This window comes from Salvelinus fontinalis, chromosome 32 (genome assembly GCF_029448725.1).
Source record: "Salvelinus fontinalis isolate EN_2023a chromosome 32, ASM2944872v1, whole genome shotgun sequence".
Taxonomy (NCBI): Eukaryota; Metazoa; Chordata; class Actinopteri; order Salmoniformes; family Salmonidae; genus Salvelinus; species Salvelinus fontinalis.
In genome coordinates, this window is record NC_074696.1 from 41,933,894 (window position 1) to 41,958,157 (window position 24,264).

General features: G+C 44.8%; 1 protein-coding gene across 1 annotated transcript in view; it reads right to left on the reverse strand.

The window, feature by feature from the left end:
• LOC129831380 (dolichyl-diphosphooligosaccharide--protein glycosyltransferase subunit STT3B-like) overlaps window positions 1–24,264 on the reverse strand; it is a 91,167-nt gene that overhangs the window by 34,180 nt on the left and 32,723 nt on the right. Inside the window, exon 2 of the mRNA XM_055894732.1 lies at window positions 9,659–9,767. Within this exon, the coding sequence (XP_055750707.1) occupies window positions 9,659–9,767 (109 nt within the window). The remainder of the gene's footprint in view (window positions 1–9,658; window positions 9,768–24,264) is intronic.

Consider the following 24,264-nt stretch of genomic DNA (forward strand, 5'->3'; position numbering starts at 1 on the left):
AGTGGGAGAGAAAAGACGAGGGATCCGCAGAGATTCAGTCACTGACACATTCACTGAGATCTGCTCCTCCCTCTACGAAACGGCGTGACCCATCACGTGCAAAGGGACTTGTGTTATCATACACAATTAACGAGGGCTGTCAGAGTCATTTGAAGCAGACTGAATAGAGGGGAGAGAAGGAGAGCTGATGGCGGGGCGGGATATGGGAAGCAGCGGTGGGGTGCAGCACACTGCTTAGGTCCCCGTTCGGAGACGGGAGAGGTGCTACAATTAACGCAGACTAGAAAAAGGTTTTTGGGGGGATACCACTGAAGAAAAGGCAGAGTGACACCATTCAGGTGTTGGAAGTAGTTCTGGAATGCCTCAGAACGTCAGGAAACCCTTGGGTGTACTTCACAATCTGCACGGAATGGGTTACATTTGATATAGTCAAGATGCACTTCAAGAGGTACTACCTGATCCAAATCATTAGGAGATGTACCGTAACTCAGTTATTCCTTCGGGGATCTGTCATGCCTAGAGCTGTGGCAGTCATGAAACTTTATCAGCCGGTTATTGTCATGCAATTGACTTCCTGTCTCACGGTAACTGGCCATTAATTAACAAACACATTTAGCATCTCCAGGCCGCCACACATACAAGGCCACGCCTGTGGAACATACACATTTGAAAAAAGTCTAATAAACCTATTTAATATACACCATAACAATACATCCATTATTTATTTACTAAATAAACACGATATGAAGTTTTTTTTCTCCTACGGAAGAACAGAATATGAGTCGACCAACTATGTTCTCTGGCTATGCTCCATATGCTTGTTCATTTAGCTGGCCGGATATGCTTAATTCCAGTGCTATTATTTTATAGTAAGAAGAATGTAATTTAACTTGGCGGAATAAAATAGAAAGGATATTTTTCCCCCATTTTGGCGAGAGTGGCTATGTTGAGCGCAAAAGTGATTATTTGAAACCGATCCTATATGCTAGATTTAGAGTTATTTGGCAACTTAAGTTGGGAATGATACAAAACCTTAGAATGTCTTAGAAATTAAAACATACGGGCTGCTTTGTGCAACTATAGGCAATTGATTATTTGAGAAAGTAGCTAAAGTTTGCGCTGTGTTCCTTGCCTCAGGCTGCACACGTTCTCTCAAACGAGTCTAAATGTTCTCGTCTTTACTAATACGTAACATTCGTTTCGATTTTGAATGGCCTATTATCAAAATGTGCAGGAACAGGGTCAAAAACAGTTGCTATCCGTATGCACTTGAATAGCGAACGGAGGACACTTTCCCACTGTTCGTTTGTCAACCATGCCAGGTAGGCTACTCCGGTTTTATAGCTAAGCACGTTCTTAACTTCTTTATGATAGGGGGCAGCATTTTCACTTTTGGATGAATAGCGTGCCCAGATTGAACAGCCTCCTACTCTGTCCCAGATGCTAAATATATGCATATTATTATTGGATAGAAAACAGTCTGAAGTTTCTAAAACTGTTTGAATGATGTCTGTGAGTATAACAGAACTCATATGGCGGGCAAATACCTGAGAAAATACAAACAGGAAGTGAGAATTCTGAGACTGGTCGATGGTAAACTCATCGCCTATTCAATTCCCTGTGATATATGGATCTGTTTGCACTTCCTACGCCTTATACTAGATGTCAACAGTCTGTAGAACGCTGAATGAAGCCTATACTGTGATGTAGGACCGGATGGGAGGTGTTTGAGTCAGTGGTCTGGCAGATGGCTAGTTCTTGGTCACGCGCATTCCTCATGATATCGCCATGCGTTCCATAACTTCTACAGACATGAAGGAATGCTCCGGTTGGAATGTTATTGGATATATATGATAACATTCTGAAGATTGATTCTCTACTAAGTTTGACCAGTTTATTCGACTTGTAATATAACTTTTTGAAGTTTTCGTCCGACGTTTGCCTGCATCTGCGCGAGCGTTTGGACACGTGTTGTCACGATCGTGTGGAGGATTGACGGACCAAAACGCAGCATTAGGAAAATAGGCCATCCTCCTTTTTATTATGAAGAAGGAGAACCGAAAACAAAACACTATTACAAAACTAACAAAACAAACAAACTACCGTGAAGCTATGAACGTAGTGCACATACAGGCTACAAACGTATAACATAGACAATTACCCACATCAAAACGAAAGCCTATGGACAACCAACACCCCCTCTACCATATAACCACCCAAAACCGACAAAACACAAACATTTCCCATGTCACACCCTGACCTAACTAAAATAATAAAGAAAACAAATAATACTAAGGCCAGGGCGTGACATAACCCCCCCCTTAAGGTGCGAACTCCGAGCGCACCAGCACACAGTCTAGGGGAGGGTCTGGGTGGGCTTCCTTCCCATTGCTCACCTCCAATATCAGCCCGACTGGCTCAGGTTCCCTCTTAGAGTCCTCACGGGTAGCACGGGAAGTTGACGCAGTTCTCCCATCTGGACTCGCCACACTCCCCATGAGCCCATCCCCAAGAAATTTTTGGGTATTACTCACGGGTCTCCAGCCTTGCTTCCGTGCTGCCTCCTCATATCGCCTCCTCTCGGCTTTCGCTGCCTCCAGCTCTTCACGAGGGAGGCGATATTCTCCCGGTTGTGCCCAAGGTCCCTTACCATCCAGTATCTCCTCCCATGTCCAAGAATCCTGTGTAGGTGGGTCCTGCACATCCTGTTGCTGCTCCCCGCACTAGCCCTGAGATGCGTGTCCCCAGTCCGGTACCACCAGTTCCGGCCCCACGCACTAGGCCTAATGTGCGTCCCCAGGGTCCAGTATGCCCTGTTCCTTCTCCCCGCACTAGCCTGAAAGTGCGTGCCTTTAGCCCGGTGCCTCCAGTTCCGGCACCACGCACCAGGCCTACAGTGCGCCTCATCCGGCCAGAGCCATCCGTCTCCCCAGCGCCGTCTGAGCCGTCCGTCTCCCCAGCGCCGTCTGAGCCGCCCGTCTCCCCAGCGCCGTCTGAGCCGCCCGTCTGCCCAGCGCCGTCTGAGCCGCCCGTCTGTCCCGAGCCATGAGCCGCCCGTCTGTCCCGAGCCATGAGCCGCCCGTCTGTCCCGAGCCATGAGCCGCCCGTCTGTCCCGAGCCATGAGCCGCCCGTCTGTCCCGAGCCATGAGCCGCCCGTCTGTCCCGAGCCATGAGCCGCCCGTCTGTCCCGAGCCATGAGCCGCCCGTCTGTCCCGAGCCATGAGCCGCCCGTCTGTCCCGAGCCATGAGCCGCCCGTCTGTCCCGAGCCATGAGCCGCCCGTCTGTCCCGAGCCATGAGCCGCCCGTCTGAGAGCCATTCGTCAGACAGGATCTGCCAGAGCCGCCAACCGGACAGGATCTGCCAGAGCCGCCAACCGGACAGGATCTGCCAGAGCCGCCAACCGGACAGGATCTGCCAGAGCCGCCAACCGGACAGGATCTGCCAGAGCCGCCAACCGGACAGGATCTGCCAGAGCCGCCAACCGGACAGGATCTGCCAGAGCCGCCAACCGGACAGGATCTGCCAGAGCCGCCAACCGGACAGGATCTGCCAGAGCCGCCAACCGGACAGGATCTGCCAGAGCCGCCAACCGGACAGGATCTGCCAGAGCCGCCAACCGGACAGGATCTGCCAGAGCCGCCAACCGGACAGGATCTGCCAGAGCCGCCAACCAGACAGGATCTGCCAGAGCCGCCAACCAGACAGGATCTGCCAGAGCCGCCAACCAGACAGGATCTGCCAGAGCCGCCAACCAGACAGGATCTGCCAGAGCCGCCAACCAGACAGGATCTGCCAGAGCCGCCAACCAGACAGGATCTGCCAGAGCCGCCAACCAGACAGGATCTGCCAGAGCCGCCAACCAGACAGGATCTGCCAGAGCCGCCAACCAGACAGGATCTGCCAGAGCCGCCAACCAGACAGGATCTGCCAGAGCCGCCAACCAGACAGGATCTGCCAGAGCCGCCAACCAGACAGGATCTGCCAGAGCCGCCAACCAGACAGGATCTGCCAGAGCCGCCAACCAGACAGGATCTGCCAGAGCCGCCAACCAGACAGGATCTGCCAGAGCCGCCAACCAGACAGGATCTGCCAGAGCCGCCAACCAGACAGGATCTGCCAGAGCCGCCAACCAGACAGGATCTGCCAGAGCCGCCAACCAGACAGGATCTGCCAGAGCCGCCAACCAGACAGGATCTGCCAGAGCCGCCAACCAGACAGGATCTGCCAGAGCCGCCAACCAGACAGGATCTGCCAGAGCCGCCAACCAGACAGGATCTGCCAGAGCCGCCAACCAGACAGGATCTGCCAGAGCCGCCAACCAGACAGGATCTGCCAGAGCCGCCAACCAGACAGGATCTGCCAGAGCCGCCAACCAGACAGGATCTGCCAGAGCCGCCAACCAGACAGGATCTGCCAGAGCCGTCAGCCAGCCATGAGCGTCCAAATCCGTCAGCCAGCCATGAGCGTCCAGATCCGTCAGCCAGCCATGAGCGTCCAGATCCGTCAGCCAGCCATGAGCGTCCAGAGCCGCCAACCAGACAGGATCTGCCAGAGCCGTCAGCCAGCCATGAGCGTCCAAATCCGTCAGCCAGCCATGAGCAGCCAGATCTGTCAGCCAGCCATGAGCCGTCCAACCAGGATCCGCCGGAGCCGTCATCCAGCCAGGATCTGCCCCTTATCCCGGTGCTGCCCCTTATCCCGGTGCTGCCCCTTATCCCGGTGCTGCCCCTTATCCCGGTGCTGCCCCTTATCCCGGTGCTGCCCCTTATGACTAGGGTGGGGTGGGGACCACGACCAGTGCCGGAGCCGCCGCCGTGGAAGGAAGCCCACCCAGACCCTCCCCTAGACTATGTGCTGGTGCGCCCGGAGTTCGCACCTTAAGGGGGGGGTTATGTCATGCCCTGGCCTTAGTATTATTTGTTTTATTTATTATTTTAGTTAGGTCAGGGTGTGACATGGGGTATGTGTGTGTTTTGGGGTATTATATGGTAGAGGGGGTGTTGGTTGTAGTGTATGGTTTTGTGTTGAGCGTATGTATCTAGCTGTGTCTATGGGTGTGTAGTTTTCTAGGAAAGTCTATGGTGGCCTGAATGGGTTCTCAATTAGAGACAGCTGGTTTCTGTTGTCTCTAGTTGGGAGCCATATTTAAGGCTGCCATAGGCTTTAGCTGTTTGTGGGTCATTGTATATGTATATGTCGACGTAAGTAGTTTGTGTGTGCACTTGCGTTTGAAGTTTCACGATCGTTTGTTGTTTTTGTTAGTGTGGTTTAAGTGTTTCTTGTTCATCTTCGTCGTTATAAATTAAAGAAGATGTATTCATATCATGTTGCGCCTTGGTCCTCTCATTCATGTCAACACGATCGTGACACGTGTACTACACATGCTAGCAAAAGTAGCTACTTGGACATAAGTAATGGACATTATGGAACAAAACAACGATTTATTGTGGAACTAGGATTCCTGGCAGTGCATTCTGATGAAGATAATCAAAGGGAATATTTATGATGTAATTTCATATTTCTGTTGACTCCAACATGGCGGAGAAATGTTGTTAAATCTGAGCGCCGTCTCAGATTATTGCATGGTGTGCTTTTTACGTAAAAGTTTTTTTTAAATCTGACACAGCGGTTGCATTAAGAACAAGTGTATCTTTAATTCTATGTAAAACATGTATCTTTCAAAGTTTATGATGAGTATTTATGTTATTTGACGTGGCTCTCTGCAAATACTCCGGATATTTTGGAGGCATTTCTGAACATGGCGCCAATGTAAACCGAGATTTGTGGATATAAATATGCACATTATCGAACAAAACAAAAGTATTGTGTAACATGATGTCCCATGAGTGTCATCTGATGAAGATCATCAAAGGCTAGTGATTCATTTTCTCTATTTCTGCTTTTTGTGACTACTATCTTTTGCTGGGAAAATGGCTGTGTTTTTATGTCGCTATGTACTGAACTAACATAATTGTTTGGTGTGCTTTTCCCTGAAAATCAGACATGTTGGCACACGTGTATCTGGGTAGTTTCTCACATTCTTCTCTGCAGATGCTCTCAAGCTCTGTCAGGTTGGATGGGAGCAATGCTGCACAGCCATTTTCAGGTATTTCCAGAGATGTTCAATCGGATTCAAGTCCGGGCTCTGGCTCGGCCAATTAAGGACATTGAGACGTGTCCCGAAGCCCCTCCAGTGTTGTCTTGGCTATGTGCTTAGGGTCGCTGTCCTGTTGGAAGGTGAACCTTCACCCCAGTCGGAGGTCCTGAGCACTCTGAAGGAGGATCTCTATTTCTCTCTGCTCATCTTTACATCGAACCTGACTAGTCTCCCAGTTCCTGCCGCTGAAAAACATCCACACAGCATGATGCCGCCACCACCACCACCATCTCCACAGAGGAAGTTTGGAGCTCTGTCAGAGACCATCAGGTACCTGGTCACTTCCCTGACCAAGGCCCTTCTCCACCGATTGCTCAGTTTGGCCGGGCGGCCAGTTCTAGGAAGAGTCTTGGTTCCAAACTTCCATTTAAGAACGATGGATGCCACTGTGTGCTTGGGGACCGTCAATGCTGCAGAAATGTTTTGCTACCGTTCCCCAGATCTGTGCCTCGACACAATCCTGTCTCGGAGCTCTACGGACAATTCCTTCGACCTCATTGCTTTGTTTTTGCTCTGGCATGCACCGTCACCTGTGGGGGGTCTGAATACTTTCCGAATTAACTGTATAGGCCTACGCATAAGCTCTAACATGTGTATGGGTGTTTTGAATTAAATCACCTTAGAAAGCGCTGTCCATTTCATTGTTTGGCTTTGAAACCTCCACAACGACCATGTTTTCCACTCAGTTTAAAAGCATGATACTCTTGCATTTGCATTGCTGTCAGTGTTGAGGGACAATAGAGCGTGGAGTACAAGGACATTAGCGAGTTGGACGCCGCCAATGCTTGTCCAGAGTGCATAAGAGGAGATTACCGTGACCCATCGTTCACGTACAATTTGACTGCGGTCATGACTCATGACTGCCGGTACGGCTGTAATACGGCCACCGCAAAAGCCCTAGCCATGCATTGTGTAGGACTGCATTCCCTATATTCTCTTAACTGTCATAGACAAAAGAGTACGAGCTAATTTTCTTCCACTCTACAGTGTTCCCACAACTGGTGTGATTTCTGACAAGGACTTCATAGAACCAGTGTGTTCAGAAGAGGTGATTTGTAACATTCCATTAGCGATCCAGGTTTGTGCACCATTAAGGCTGCCTGATCAAATTCAAAAGGCCCTTCATACCTCATAGCCTGTAAGTATTAGCAGGACAGCTGAGGGAAGCACTTTGCCATCTTTGCGTAATCATGTGGTGGGGGAGGGAGAGGGAAAAAGAAAAACCTAGAGATAAAAACAAGTTATTGAGCCAGGTAGCTGACACATGGCAAATATTTAGCACCAAAAGAGTTCCCAGAGGCACTGAACCTGGATCTTCCCTCACTTTGCATGTTGCTGGGCATTTGCATTCTGTGTACCCAGCATCTGACACACCTGCTGTCTAAACCCTGGTCCACTGCGCAGCAGTACTGTCCACTGCCTACAGATATAGGCGTGTTAGGATGTAGGATAGGCAGTTCGGATCCCTTGTGCAGATTGACTGAACCCATTGCTACTGAAACAGCAACGCCTGCAACTGCTACTAGCCTATATTCCGACGCTGCAATACTGAGTGCAGGCATGTCTGGCTGTCTTAAATGCTCGGCGCTTCTCTCCCGCCACCCTGGAGTAAGTACACTGTACACAACAGGGAACAGAGTGAAACTTCAGATGCCAACCTAGGTGGAGAAAGTGACGAGATAACACAGGGAGCCCCTTTTAAAAGGTTTGCCGTAACAAGGCTGGTAAAAAAAATGTCACCCCATTAAGCGTCTGATTACAGTACAGAGACATGTCGGGAGCAGTGAGGAAGAGCAGAGTAGTATTTTATTCACAGCGCTTCAGTGCACAGTTCACAGTTCACAAGGCAGCCCCCCCCCCCCCAAAAAAAACGAGGAGTCGCCGAGAGAGGAGCGCGGGCGATAAATCTTACAGAATCGGCAGGTAGTAACTCACGGTGAAAGAGGTTGTGATTTCAACAGCAGGTCCTGTTGGTAAACCGCATGATCATTGGCAGTCATGTGGAATCCCTCAAGTTAAAAGCTCACTGGTTGCTGCCGATGCGTGACAGACCGGAGAGCGCTGGGGGAGGCTTATGAAACGGTACGGTTCATGGTGCTCTCTCATCTAACACCCCAACCACTAGAACACCAGAGTCTAGGCCTATATCTACAGTGCATTCGGAAAGTATTCAGACCTTCTCCACATTAAGTTACAGCCTTATTCTACAACGGATTAAATAAAATAAAGACAAGCAATGAGGTCGAAGGAATTGTCCGTAGAGCTCCAAGACAGGATTGCGTCGAGGCACAGATCTGGGGAAGGGTACCATGAAGTGTCAACAGCATTGAAGGTCCCCATGCCCCACAGTGGCCTCCATTATAATTAAACTGAAAAAGTTTGGAACCACCAAGACACTTCCTAGAGCTGGCCGCTCATACAAACAGCTATCTGGGGAGAAGGGCCATGGTCAGGGAGCTAGCCAAGAACCCAATGGTAACTCTGACAGAGCTCCTCTGTGGAGATGGAGAACCTTCCAGAAGGACAATCATCTCTACAGAACTCCACCAATTAAGCCTTCATGGTAGAGTGGCTAGAAAGAAGCCACTCACAGTAAAAGGCACCACACAGCCCGACTGGAGTTTGCCAAAAGTCACTGAAAGGACTCTCATGATACAATATTATCAGGTCTGATGAAACCAAGATTGGACTCTTTGGTCTGAATGCCAAGCTTCACGTCTAGAGGAAACCTAGCACCATCCCTACGGTGAAGCATGGTGGTGGTAGCATCATGCTGTGGGGATGTTTTTCAGCGGCAGGGATACAAGTCAGGATCGAGGGAAAGATGAACAGAGCAAAGTACAGAGAGATCCTTGATGGAAACCTGCTCCAGAGCGCTCAGGACCTCCGACTGGGGTGAAGGTTCACCTTCCAACAGGACAATGACCCTAAGCACAGCCAAGACACAGGAGTGGCTTCGGGACAAGTCTCTGAACGGCCGTGAGTGGCCCAGCCAGAGCCCAGACTTGAACCCGATCGAACATCTCTGGAGAGACCTAAAAATAGCTGTGCAGCGACACTCCACATCCAACCTGACAGATTTTGAGAGGATCTGCAGACAAGAATGGGAGAAACTCCCCAAATACAGGTGTGCCAAGCTTGTATCGTCATACCAAACAAGACTCAAGGCTGTAATCACTGCCAAAGGTGCATCAACAAAGTACTAAGTAAAGGGTCAGAATACGTACGTAATTTTTTTTTTAAACATTTGCTAAAGTGCCTAAAAACCTGTTTTTGCTTTGTCATTATGGGGTGTTGTGAGTATATTGATGAGGGGGGGGGGACACGGATGATGTAATCCATTGTGGAATAAGGCTGTAATGTAACAAAATGTGTAAAAAGTCTAGGGGTCTGGATACTTTCCCAAAGCCCTGTATATCCAATGTGTTCTTCCCACTGAGTTGGTTTCAAATTAGGCTGATTTAAGCTTGATCACAGTAGGGAACATGTTAAACTTACTGTGCCCCCCACGATCCTCCCCAAGGGGTACCATGACCTCTCGTCAAACCAGTTGAGGAACTCGTAAAACCCATTTGTGGTCAGGTGATGTGTTGATCTGTAGTTGAACCTGTGGGGAGAGAAGACGGGTAAAGTTAGTACAAGGCATATAAAAAAATGGCACACAAAGCAGGCACCTAATACAAATATCTCAGACATTTGTTGAATGTGCAAACAAGTATTCATTTGGAAAGAATAAGCCTTATTATTTCCATATTCTACAAAAGGTAGCCAATGTCCCAGCCCACACAGTTAAGTGACAACAGAAAACAGGTAGGTCTAGGTCTAAGACATCCTTGAAGAGTCCACTGCTAGTGCAAGTCTGGACAATTACCAACCATCTGACACTACGGAGAGATCCCAAACATCCAACCAGAACAGAGTTGGCTTGGTATCTCCGCTCTGAAACATCAAGTTCACATTTCATGCTCTAAAGACGGTGAAACGTCTGCTCGAAGCCACTCTGTAAACATCGTACATACAGACCAATACGTGGCTGCTTGCTTAGATTCCCTGCGTTAGGATCATATCTGAGAATCTTCATATGGCTCAACGTGATAGTGCAAGGCAGTGGTTTTAGATCAAGTGGAAAACAAATAAACCGGTCATATGTCGGGGACAGTTGATGTAACCAGTGAAATACACTTCATGAGTCATTGTTGTGCAATCAATGTGATGCGCCGGTGGCTCTGAAATAAGGACATCCATCGCTGTGATAGATCACGCTCGTCTGCCGAAACAGCCCTGACACTGGTATGTCAGCAACCGCCAAGCACAATAAATAGCAGCACCCTTCCCTGATACGTTGTCTCCGTAGCAGATGATTCAGGAGGCAAGCGATTTGAGTGGAGGGGGGAGGTTGGTGGCCGGCACACAGTCACAGAACTGTTGGGAGACACGAGCAGCTCACACACTCACACCGAAATGGCTGGCGGGTGGAGAAGCTCAGTAAATCACTGCACGGTGCTTGTTCTTTTACACAACTCACCTGAAGGACACGTATCTGCAGGTGAGGAACGGAGAAGGACAAAATCCTTTGACAAAGCACTTGGTGGCCTAATTCTAGGTTCCCATGCAACCTTTTTAGGCAAGTAAAGTTGATGTCGAACATAAATCTCATTACAGGCCTGATGGAAACAGAATAATTGTCGGTAAAATTGACAAAACAATATACACTAGACAAGGTGGGATTTTGTTTTGGTCAAATGAATTTAGCAGAAATTAGTGGTAATGCTTTTAATGAGCAAATATTGATATAATAACCATTATATCAAAGTAAACTTGGAGTCGCACAATGACGTGTAGTCCTCCCACTATGACTTGTCAGGAAAGCATGCAGTTTATTAGGCAACAGATTAAATAAAATGAACTTTACAGGGTGGTAGAGTGCAAGGTGATGAGCTTGATGCTCCTTTCCAATAAATATTGAGGGTCTTATTCTGGTGACATGATGTCCATAACAATGTCATGTAGGCTACACATGCGCTGTAGCCAACAACATGCAGATAGCGTCGTTGGCTAGACTGCACATGCCAATAGCAAAGCGGGCACACTCGCTACATAAACGCAATAAATGTGAGAGAACTTTCAGTAGAGTTGAAAATGCGATTGAAACCCATTTAACTTAAATAATTTCAGTACATGGAACTGGAACTGCAAAAGGCATTTTTTTGTGCACTACGTCATCACACAGCCTTTTATCTGCAACAAGTCAATTTGATGGAAACATAGCTAGTGATGGTATTTTCTAGGTTAATTATTATTATTATTTTTTTTTTATCATTCTCTGTTTGGACACATTTAACGTTTTGGCGCTTCTTAAAGGATTTCTGGTATTGAGGAAAGAGGCTTTGAACAGTATGACAAAAGCCAGTGAGGAACAAAGAACAAAATAATGTAAACGAACACTTGCACTTTTCATACTCGCAGGGCTGGTGCACTTCCCGTCGCAGCTTCACTTTCAAGTAGAATATGACATGCCCTCGCGATGGCTCATTCATCACTCACTGACTGACAAGTTTAGTGAGGAGACCAAGCTACTGGTGCACACACACACACCTTTCTATTGCAGTGGACGTAATGAGCATTGACAAGCTGGCTCATTCACAGTTAGGAACTAAGACTGCTTGAGCCACAGGGATAAAACATTCCGATCACATTACTCAATAACCCGGACTCATGAGGTCTAAGACCCGACATGAGCAGCTCACACAAACATCCCAAAATGGCTGGCATGTGGAGGAGCTCAATCACGCCATGGTGCTTTTTCTTCTACACAATTCACCTGAAGGACTCGTATCTGCAGATGGGGAAAGGAGGCGGCAAAGTCCTTTGATAAAAAGTGCATGGTGGCCAAATTCTAGTCAATAACCAGGTTTCCATGCAACCCTTTTTTGTGGCTCAAGCATTCAGATCACATTACTCTATAACCTGGACTCAGCGTGAGGTCTGAGACCAGACATTTTCACAAGTTTGTACAGCTGGAATAAAAATGACAAACACTGAGCATGAGCCAGCAAAACCAGTGTTTCTTTCTCCAACTTTGGCGCACGGAGAGACCAGAATGGGTCAAATGCAGCCAGGTATAAGAGCAACCCAGCAGAGAGCCCTTATCGCCGCAAGATAACCACTCACACGCCACTCAGGAAAGCTATTGTTTGTCAACTGTCAAAGCACAGAGGCGGAAATAAAGAGAACCACAGAAAGCACTTAAAATACTTCACCCGTTGCCTCGCCATATTCACAGAAACACATTTTCCAATGATCTCATTGACAGCAGATCTGAGTGTTTAATTCCTGAGCTTGTCACTTTGATGAGGATAATGGACGGCCAAGCGCATTAGCAATTTCATGCATAACTGCGTAGTCGGTCCCAGCTGACAGAACATCACTGCACCACAAACTAGTGAGCAGGTGAGCGTAAAAAAAACACCTACCATTTAAACTCCTTCTGGCCTCCGGAAGAATGGAAATTAAAGAATTTGGCTCACGCGTCCAACTCTAGCAATTTAATTGCAAAAATGAAAATTATTCACAGCATCTTGTGCATTTGAGGATGCCCTCAAGGGTCAAAACTAATATCGAGGATGCCCGTTACAAGTTACCCATTGTTACAAAGCCCCAATTCACTACAAGAAAAAAACGGATTCCTTTGTGATTTATGACCCGGTAATGCCTCGAACTTTGGTAACCACAATCAAATGCATCATTGGTTTTCCTGCCCTACTCCTGGATAAATGGCCAAACTGACTTTTGCTCCAGGAGTGCACTTGCCACCTTGACTAGGCCTAACTGCCTGCTCAGCTCACACTAGGGATAGATTACCTGTCAGTGTGACAGTTTAGGGAATTAACCACGCAGTGGAACCAAATATTAAGCTGGGGCTGCATGAAACAGCTCAATGTTTAACACAGGCCTTTGGTGATGTCGTAAAATTTGCACGCAGAAGCCCAAGGTTGAAGGCTCAAGGTTACCCCACCTTGACTGCCCTCAGGTTATCCTGCATGAATTTGTTATTCCCAACTTTACACACCTATGATATGTATTTTGTCATTTCAGAAAGAGAGAGGGGGAAAAAGCATTGTATTGGGCCAGAAATGCAAATAAATGCCAAATGAATTCTATGGGGACCAACAAATCCATACTTGTATTCTGACTCCTGCATAAGATTGAAAGGCCTTCAAAAAAGATAGATGACACTTGCATTTTCCCTAAAGTAGCCAGGGTGCCTGGCCCACCATCATTTGAATTACAACTATGTACAGTTGAAGTTTACATACAGCTTAGCCAAATACATTTAAACTCAGTTTCACAATTCATGACATTTAATCCTAGCAAAAATTACCTTAGGTCAGTTGGGATCACCACTTCATTTTAAGAATGTGAAATGTCAGAATAATAGTAGAGAGAATTATTTAATTCAGCTTTTATTTCTTTCATCACATTCCCAGTGGGTCAGAAAATTACATACACTCAATTAGTATTTGGTAGCATTGCCTTTAAATTGTTTAACTTGGGTCAAATGTTTTGGATAGCTTCCCACAATAAGTTGGGTGAATTTTGGCCCATTCCTCCTGACAGAGCTGGTGTAACTGAGTCAGGTTCGTAGGCCTCCTTGCTCGCACACGCATTTTCAGTTCTGCCCACAAATTTTCTATAGGATTGAGGTCAGGGCTTTGTGATGGCCACTCCAATACTTGACTTTGTTGTCCTTAAACCATTTTGCCACAACTTTGGAAGTATGCTTGGGGTCATTGTCCATTTGGAAGAGACATTTGCGACCAATCATTAACTTCCTGACATGTCTTGAGATGTGCCATCTATTTTGTGAAGTGCACCATTCCGTCCTGCAGCAAAGCACCCCACAACATGATGCTGCCACCCCCATGCTTCACGGTTGGGATGGTGTTCTTCGGCTTGCAAGACTCCCCCTTTTATCCTCCAAACATAACGATGGTCATCACGGCCTAACAGTTCTATTTTTGTTTCAACAGACCAGAGGACATTTCTCCAAAAAGTACAATATTTGTCCCCATGTGCAGTTGCAAACCGTAGTCTGGCTTTTTTTTAAATGGCGGTTTTGGAGCAGTGGCTTCTTCCTTGCTGAGCGGCCTTTCAGTGTATGTCAATATAGGACTTGTTTTACTGTGGATATAGATACTTTTGTTACCGTTTCCTCCAGCATCTTCACAAGGTCCGTTGCTGTTCTGGGATTAATTTGCACTTTTCGCACCAAAGTACGTTCATCTCTAGGAGACAGAACGCATCTCCTTCCTGAGCGGAATGACGGCTGCGTGGTCCCATGGTGTTTATACTTGCGTACCATTGTTTGTACAGATTAATGTGGTACCTTCAGGCGTTTGGAAATTGCTCCCAAGGATGAACCAGACTTGGAGGTCGACATCTTTTTTTCTGAGGTCTTGGCTGACTTCTTTTGATTGTCCCATGTCAAGCAAAGAGGCACAGAGTTTGAAGGTAAACTTCCGACTTCAACTGTACATGCACCAGAACTAGCTCGCTAATGGTTAATTATGGGATGTTCCAATTGGATTACTTGGAGTTGAATCCTTACAGTAGGCTCTAAGAGAGCCATGGGTGATAATGGACCGTCAGGCAAGGCTTGTGCAGTGGACCCAGTCTTGGCTACTTTCCATCTGACTCAATGGCCCTCAGGGGCATTCCCCACCCGCTGGTCAGGATTGCGCACACACATGACCATGCTGGTGGAAGAGGGTGGCACTGGTTTACTGAACAAGAACCAAAACTATTATAATACTGTAGGTGTCCAACAGATATGACCGAAGCAAGATGAGATGTTTTGGCGAATGAATAGGGATATTCCTATTTCACATGACATGGTTCAATTACCAAGCTCCGTGCTCTTTGACCCATTAAATAAGTGCATTGTGGAAGTTTGATGGCAATATTGTGCAGATGCTACAAGAAATGAGTTCATTCTGGATTTAAAATGTTAGCTGTAATCACTTAATCCTGTATACTGGTGAGTTAGTTAAGTCACTGCTGATCTAGTGGTGTTTACATGAACAAGAGCAGGAAAGAAAAAAATATACGAGGGCTCTACATTCGTCTGACAAGAATATAGGTTTAAGTTATTAGAATGGCCAAGTCATTTTAAATAAAATTCACACAAACCACAATATCAAACAATTAGGCTACTCTGAATTAGAATTGGATCAGTGTCCTGCGGATGCAATGTGTTGCACACTGTCCCCCCAATCTCTGCAGAGCGCATCGGAGTATAATTGTAGGCCTGCGTAGACAGGCCCAAGCGGTCTTTCAATCATGCAGTTGCGAGATACGTTTGTGACCAACGCGGCTATCTACCGGTGCACATTTGTTGATATTCATTGCTAGTTGGTGAGTCATTTGCCCAGTTATAGCTTACTTTTGGTCAACATTGAAAATCCTGGAAAAGTCATTGTGTATGCATCACCTGCGTGTGCCAATTGGCTGTTGCCAGGGGGAGACGTTTCCGCAGCAGGTAAAATAATGATAGTCAAACTAGATCGAAAAGTCAAAACGTATTGTGCAGTTTGGCTAGTTCTCGCTAGTTAACGATTTAGGTAATAGAATGCATTAATGTTGTCTTGTCCGATGTCCTGAAATAAATTTTCTACCAGCACTCGTGTATAACCGCAAATGGCTGACACGCAGTTGATACAGGTGATGAAACCAACGCTGCATATGTCGGTTGTAAAACCATACATCTCAAGCGCTCAGAATTGGTTAGGCTTCTCTATCATATACTGGCCATGTAAAATATTCCTAGAATAATCTAATTGACAAGTAACTCCTATGTTGTCAAGATCTCCCCTGAACACTTTAACCTTACAAATAAACGGATCAAAAATATAAAATCTATGTGTAATGCGTTTCATAAGCTGAAATATCTCAGAAATGTCCCACATAAAAAGCGTATTTCTCTCCATTTTGTGCAGAAATGTGCTTGCGTACACCCCCCGTTAGTGATTATTTCTTCTTCGCCAAGATAATACATCCACCTGACAGGTGTGGCATATCAAGAAGCTGATTAAACGGCATTAACATTACATAGGCACACCTTGTGCTGGGAACAATAGAAGACCATTCTAAAATGTGCAATTGCTTGCAATAGGCATGCTGAATGCAGAAATGTCCAGAAAACGTAATGATCATTTCTCAACCACAAGTCGCCTCCAACATCTTTTTTTTGTTGCGAATTTGGCAGTACATTCAACCGGCCTCACAACCGCAGACCACGTGTATGGCATCGTGTGGGCAAGCGGTTTTCTGATGTCAACTATGTGAAAAGAGCGGCCCATGGTAGAGGTGGGGTTACGGTATGGGCCGGCATAAGCTACGAACACCACAATTGCATTTTCCTGATGGCAATTTGAACGCCGAGATACCATGAAGCGATCCCGAGGCCCATTGTCGTGCCATTCATCCGTCGCCATCACCTCATGTTTCAGCATAATGCAAGGACCCATGTCGGAAGGATAACCCACTGAGCATGTTTGGGATGCTTTGGATCGACGTATACGACAGCGTGTTCCAGTTCCCGCCAATATCCAGCAACTTCGCACAGCCATTGAAGGGGAGTGGGACAACATTCCACAGGCCACGATCAACAGCCTGATCAAATCTATGCAAAGGATATATCGCAATGCATGAGGCAAATGGTGGTCACATCAGGTACTGACTGGTTTTCTGATCCACACATTTACCTATTTTTAAAATCTGTGACCAACAGATGCATATCTGTATTCCCAGTAATGTGAAATCCATAGATCAGGGCCTAATGATTTTGAATGATTTCCTTACATGAACTAACTCAGTAAAATCTTTGAAATTGTTGCGTTTATATTTTTGTTCAGTATAGATCTTAGCTACCTTGCCCACCTTAGCAATTTGATTCCTGGTTCATTGAATGAGGGAATTATTTTATAAAGACAAAAAGTCAATTGGTTGTAATTGTAATGTTGCAGGGTGGCCAACCATCCCCAAGGAGAGCTACTGTATAATGCATACAACTACAAGTGAAGTGGTTCATAAGATCAGTATGTGATGAATAGGGCTGTCGCGTTGTTCATATTTCCAACACACTGGCAGTCATGAATGTAGTACAATTGTGACTGTTGAGGCACGCCATCTCGCTTTATGCATTCTGGACATGCTTTGGTTGTACCCAACCTGTTATCGACCATCAGGTCCTATTGGGCTGGTACTCATGGCTCCATTGTCCCTCTGACAGAGTACATTTGGAAAGCATTCATACTGCTTGACATTACACATTGTTACAGCCTTATTCTAAAATTAACTAAATTGTTCCACACCCCCAGACTCTGTGCTCAGTACTTTGTTGAAGCACATTTGGCAGGGATTACAGCCTTGAATCTTGGGTATGACGCTACCAGCTTGGCACACCTGTACCTGGGGAGTTACTCTCATTCTTCTCTGCAGATCCTCAAGCGCTGTCAGGTTGGATGGGGAACTTCACTGCCCAGCTATTTTCAGGTCTCTCCAGAGATGTTCAATTCAGGTTCAAGCCACCATGTTTCCCCGTTGGGGTGGTGCCAGGTTTCCTCCAGACGTGACGCTTGGAATTCAGGCAAAAGAGTTCAATGTTTGTTTCAGACCAGAATCTTGTTTCATGGTCTGAGAGTCTTTAGGTGCCTTTTGGCAAACGCCAAGAGTGGTCATGTGACTAACTGAGGAGTGACTTACGCCTGGCCACTATCATAAAGGCCTGATTGGTGGAGTGCTGCAGAGAGCTGCAGAGATAGAACTCTCTCAACAAAGGAACTCTGGAGCACTATCAAAGTGACCGTCGGGTTTTTGGTCTCCTCCCTTACTAAGGCTCTTCTCCCCCGATTGCCAGGTGGCTAGCTCTAGGAAGAGTCTTGGTGGTTCCAAACATCTTCCATTTAAGAATGATGAGGCCACTGTTCTTGGGGGATCTTTAATGCTGCAGGAATGTTGAGACCCTCCCCCAGATAGGATTGTGTCGATGCACATGTCTCGGAGTTCTACAGACAATTCCTTCAATCTCATGGCTTGGTTTTTGCTCTGACATGCATTGTCAACCGTGGGACCTTACATAGACAGGTGTGCCTTTCCAAATAATGTCCAATCAATTAAATTTACTACAGGTGGACTCCAATCAAGTTGTAGAAACATCAAGGATGATAAATGGAAACAGGATGTACCTGAGCTCAATTTTGAGTGTCCTAGCAAAGGGTCTGAATACATTTCTAAAAACCGGTATTCGCTTTGCCATTATGGGGTATGTTGTGTAGATGGATCATATTTTTAAATCAATTTTAGAAGGCTTTAATGTAACAAAATGTGTGTTGGGGGGGGATTCTGAATACTTTCCGAATGCACTATTTGCAAATGCTTTCGAAAATCATACACTTATCAAAACTGTTTTATGCTTTTAAAACTCACCTTAAAATGTGATGATCAATTTGAAAAAAGTTCAACAGCAGGTTGAAACAGTAAAAAAGTCCTTGTGGATGTTTCAAAGCCTAACAAAATGGACAGCGCTTTCTAAGGGGATGATTAATTCAACATCAAAAGCATATTAGAGCTTATGCACAGGCTTATGAGCACAGGCCAGAGAAAAAAAAAAAAACGAATAAATGATTGTGCTGTTATACAATGCATAGCCTACCAAATATTAGACATGGCAGAAAAAATAAAACTGATTTAAGATATCTTCACTACATAATTGGTCTAGCCTATACTTTAAAAAGTAAATACATTTGAGTAATCGCCTTTGAATGTGGACTATTATTATGCATACTGGATGGACTGGTTACCTTATGCTAGGCTCCAAAATTTCTATCCACGAGTCTGGGAGAGAACATACCGCTTTAGGCGACGCTTTTGGTTCATTGATTGTGCAGGACGGCTTACAGTTAAGCCTATCATTAGCGAATTTGTTTTAGATTTCGAATTGCCTAGTAATAGGGAATTTTTATAATTTTCATAGTAATTGGGTGACTACCTTCGGCTATACAGAATCCCACCACTGTGTGTTTCCATCTCCTCTCTTCCCTTTATTCCTTTCGCGAGCGAGCAGAGGGGATGTCAACGTTTAGTGAAATATGTTTTGTTTGCGAAAGCATATTACTATCGATGTTGGTCGAACAAATTTCCACTTGGTTTCCCGAATTAAGCACTGGGTAGCAGCAGGAACAGGGTTGGAGAGCCCATGTAACACAGAGCTTGGGCAGAACATCGCCTGTCGCACAGTGAGAGCGTGCTCCTCAAACAGTAGTTTATGCATAGAGTGAAATAAGTGTTATATTTCTCAACTGCTCATATTAACCACAGCTCCACTATAAAACCTAGGTAGCCTACCTGGCACCATTGAAAAATGGAGCCGTGGGGAAGTGCACGCCTTCGAGTGAATACGGATGTCATGACTCCCCCACCTTAAAATCTAGCATATAGGGCATATTTCAAATTAAATCTTAAGCTCAACATAGCCATTTCATATGCGCCCTCGCTCAAGAACGGGAAACATATCCTTCCTATTTTATTCAGCCAAGGTCAATTATATTCTTCTTACTGTAAAATCCAATATATAAAATAGGCATATCCTGTCAGCTAAATGAACAATCCTACAGCCTATGGCATGGCGCATAGCCAGATAACATACATTAGGCAAACCCATACTCTGTTCTTCTGCATAATGTTTTAGACAATTTTTTTTTATTTATGTAGATGTTCCAAAGGCGCCCATCGTCGGCTTGTAATGCAGCTTGCATGCGTGGACTCCGTGGAGGCCTGGAGATGTTAAACTTGTTTGTTAATTAACGGTCCAACTATTGTGAGACCACCACAGCCCTAGTGATGAATATCAAATAGAGCTAATGATTCAAACATTTCAGGGATTACAGAATGAGCAATAAAAAATAAATCATTTGAGTGTAAACAAGTTATTTGCGGTTTCAGCAATAACTTGTATCTGATCATGTGAATGGCTTCTCACTTCCGAGTTAAACCAGCATCTGTGGAACATCGTTAAATATTCAAGGAAAAATCCACCCCAAACCACCCAATCCTTTAATATACAGTGTTAAATAACACTAATATGTGAGAAAAATATTTTTGTGAAGAAGTGTTTCATTGGTGTTATAATAAGGTTGGAAGCAACATGGGAAAAATCATTGTGGAAATTTGTTGCAGCTCAAGTAGACTACAAAATCCACAATAGATTCTGTCTATGGACCGGCAGGAAAACACTTACATACAAGATTACCAGATACAATATCAGCATGTAAAGCAGTGGAGGAAGGGGAGGACAATCCTCAGTGAATTACTTTTTTTTGAGAACATTGAAAAAGTTCCTTTAGATAAAACTACACTAAATATATTCACGTCACCAAATAATTGATTAAAACACACTGTTTTGCATTGAAGGTCTACAGTAGTCTAAACCGCAATCTGTAGGGTAGCGCCATGGTGTAGCCGGAGGACAGCTAGCTACCGTCCTCCTCTTGGTACATTGACTTCAACACAAAACCGAGGAGGCTCTTGGTTCTCACCGCCTTCTGTAATTATGACAACTTTCAGAGGACTTCCTCCAACCCATCAGAGCTCTTGCAGCATGAACTGACATGTGGTCCACCCAATCAAAGGATAAGAGAATGAATCTAGTACAGAAATCCTAAGCCACAGCTAGCTAGCACTGCTCTGAATAAAATGTGAAAAGTTTAACAAAGGAGAAGCAAGAGACACTAATTTTTTTCACTTAGCTAGCAAATGCAGCTGGCTACTTTAGTTACTCAAACACCCAGCTCAAACAGAGGGATGCTATGTTAGCTAGCTGGTTATGACTAGCCAACACAACAATGGAATTCTTCCAAGTCAAGGTAAGCTTTTGGTTTTATTGCCACCGGGGCCCGCCAGTGTAACGCCTTACTGACTATATATACACCAACGTTACTGCATGATTGTAGCGTGTTTACTAAAGCATTAGTTCTATTATCTATGTTGACTAGGACGTTACTTTAAATAATATGTGGACAACGACGTAGGCTGTGTGTAGCGGTTATGACACGGTTTGGCTTGGCAACAGTCGAGTGCATAGAGGCGAGAAGGAATACAACGTGGCTATGAAAGTGAACTGTGTTTATGCGTGATAAGGGGTGTATTCATTGGACCGATTCTGTTGAAAAACATTTCTTAAACGGAAGCAAACGAAACGGGGAGTAAAAAATTCCTGAATTTGTCCAATAGAAACTCGTTTGCAACTGTTGGACTAATGATTACACCCTAGATCAGCTAGCCTAAACCAATCGATGTTACATTGAACTAGGTGAATGGAATATGAATGAGTCATCCAACAACAGAAATAAGGCCGTGCTCATGGGAAGAAAAATCCCCCCTCAAACGCCACTGACGTAAAGTAGCTAGTTAACTGTAAAATCACCTAAAACAAACTGCACTGTCAATTTAGGTGTCTACAACCTCACCATGTTCAACCTGCAGATAGATGTGCCTCAGAGTGGAGTCTTGACATTCACAACAGAAAATATACCTTTGAGATGGGAAACGTTGCCCATGCTACGTCAATGGGCCGTGCGGTGCATTCTGGGACAAGGAGCTCTCTCCTTCAAGGAGTGAATGGAGTCTATTTTTATTTATTTTTTGTGGTTTTTGTTGTTGAATGGGAGTCTATTGGGCGCTAGCTCAAAAACCCAACATTTACACTAATTTCGTCAAGTACATTAGAAATCTTTCCCAAAATGTGAGAATTAACTTGCTAGCTACTATCTTTTTATTTTTATTTTTTATTTTTTTACATTCAAATACAGAACAATTTACATTGTTACATCATACAAAACAGAACGCAGGTATCAACGAGAAGATACAACATACAAAAAATATCAAGTAATAAAAAATAAAAATCTGGTGCAATTGTAATCACTGAAAAAATCTTCATGATTAAGGAAAATGTTATTCACTAGGGTTAATGTTTTAATAAAATAGTTAAATTCAAATCAAAAAACTAATTTGGGAGTTTTTTTGTGTAAAGTATTTGTCCACAAGAATTTAAAAAATGCAATAATTTCAATGGTGTTATCATTGCAATATTAACATATTATATCCTTCATGTCAAAAACATGGGTAGTGGTCATAATGGTAAATAAGTAATTTGAAAGGTTTTCCCAAAATTCGGACAATTTTATATTCTAAGAACAAGTGAGACAGATTCACCTTTTTCACAGAAAACACATAAATAGCCACAAATTTGGATATCATAGAATTACATGGATATATCTTATGTAAAATTTTAAAGTGCACTTCCTTAACTTTATTTTGTATACAATATTTGTAAGGCCTTAACCATGCATTTCTCCAGACAATGTCAGGAATAAGCATGTTCCAGAAGAATTTCTCGGTGTAAGTTGGTTTTGTGAATGGAGAATTTGTCTTATATATTTATTACAACAAGATTTCTCAAGTAAGCACACACACACACACCTTCCAATCTGAGTTCTGGATAAACTTTGTGATCATTACCAAAGCTAAGATGAGTTTTCATTAGTGTAGTTAGACCACCGGGAACAGCTTTGATCACAGAAATAAACTCTGAAAGGTATTGGAAACTCTTTCAATGTTATAAATTGTTCATATGTGAGAATATTACCCTTTGTCCTTGGTGTTTTCGACAACAAAGTCAATGCTATCTACTATCGTATAGCTTTGGAATCGTGGCATTACATACTTGAGGAAAATATGCAAGTTGACATATACACCGACTTTGAGAAGGGATTGCGTGACAATTAGCTTAGCAAATGCGTGACGCAGCATGACACCGTGAACGCAATTGGTTGATAGTCTGCTGGGTGGGGCGTTATGTTCCTTAATTTATTGGATTCCCATCTCCTTTCTATAATATCTCTGGCAACAGCACCATGCAATGCACCCTGGACTAAAGAGGCAGACAAATAGGAAAAATGTGGTAGACCACCCCCCCCCCCCCCCCCCCCCCCGCCCCGAGTGGCGCAGCGGTCTAAGGCACTGCATCTCAGTGCTAGAGGCGTCACTACAGACCCTGGTTCGATCCCAGACTGCATCACAACCGGCAGTGATCGGGAGTCCCAATAGGGTGGCGCACAATTGGCCCAGCGTCGTCCGGGTTAGGGGGAGGTTTGACTGGTGTAGGTCGTCATTGTAAAATAGGAACTTGTTCTTAACCGACTTGCCTAGTTAAATAAAATTCGAGGTAGGTTGGTCGCAAAAATATGATCAATGGCTCATTGGAGAGAAAGCATCCTCCCGAGTTATGACATCTGCCTGCATTGAAATCGGATATGTATGATAGACATTTTCCGCAATCTAAAAGTTGTATTCCTATTAAAGTCCCTCTCACTACACTGGAAGTTATCACAGTGCTACGTCATACCGGCCGCATTTCTGCCTGCTTGAACGCCAATAACTCAGAAACATGAAATAAACCAGGGAATCGATGGAACATCACTCAAAGATGCACAAAAACAATATCACATTCAAGATGGGTGAACCTTCCCTTTAATACCATAAAAACCCTACTATCAATTGATCAACGACACACATTAATCTCCTCACATTAAAGCCTAACTCTAATGTCACCATTTTTTACTTTTCAAAACAAGCCAGCTGGCTGAGTTGTTGGGAAACTAACAGATGGCTGCTGCTTCAGTTCCTAGTCGGGGCACACTGCCATCATGTCAATAAGCAAGTAACTTAACAGTCTATTCAAATCAATACATGACAAAATGACAAGCTATGTAAAGCAGTCTGCTGAGCACAGACATAACTATGACAGAAATACACATTGAATGAAAGCCGTTTGAAATGGCATTGAAAAAAATGTCTGCATCCCAACTGTCATGTTTCCCCAAATCTTTTGTGCTTGCAAATTGTCCTTTGAATGGAGCTCCCTCAATACCAGATTTTCAACTTTCTACCCAACAAAAAGACAACAGAAAAAGAGCTGTTCAACATTTATTTGCTCGACACAGCTCCAGATTGACAGACTGAAGACAAAGAGCAAATAAAACAGCGTG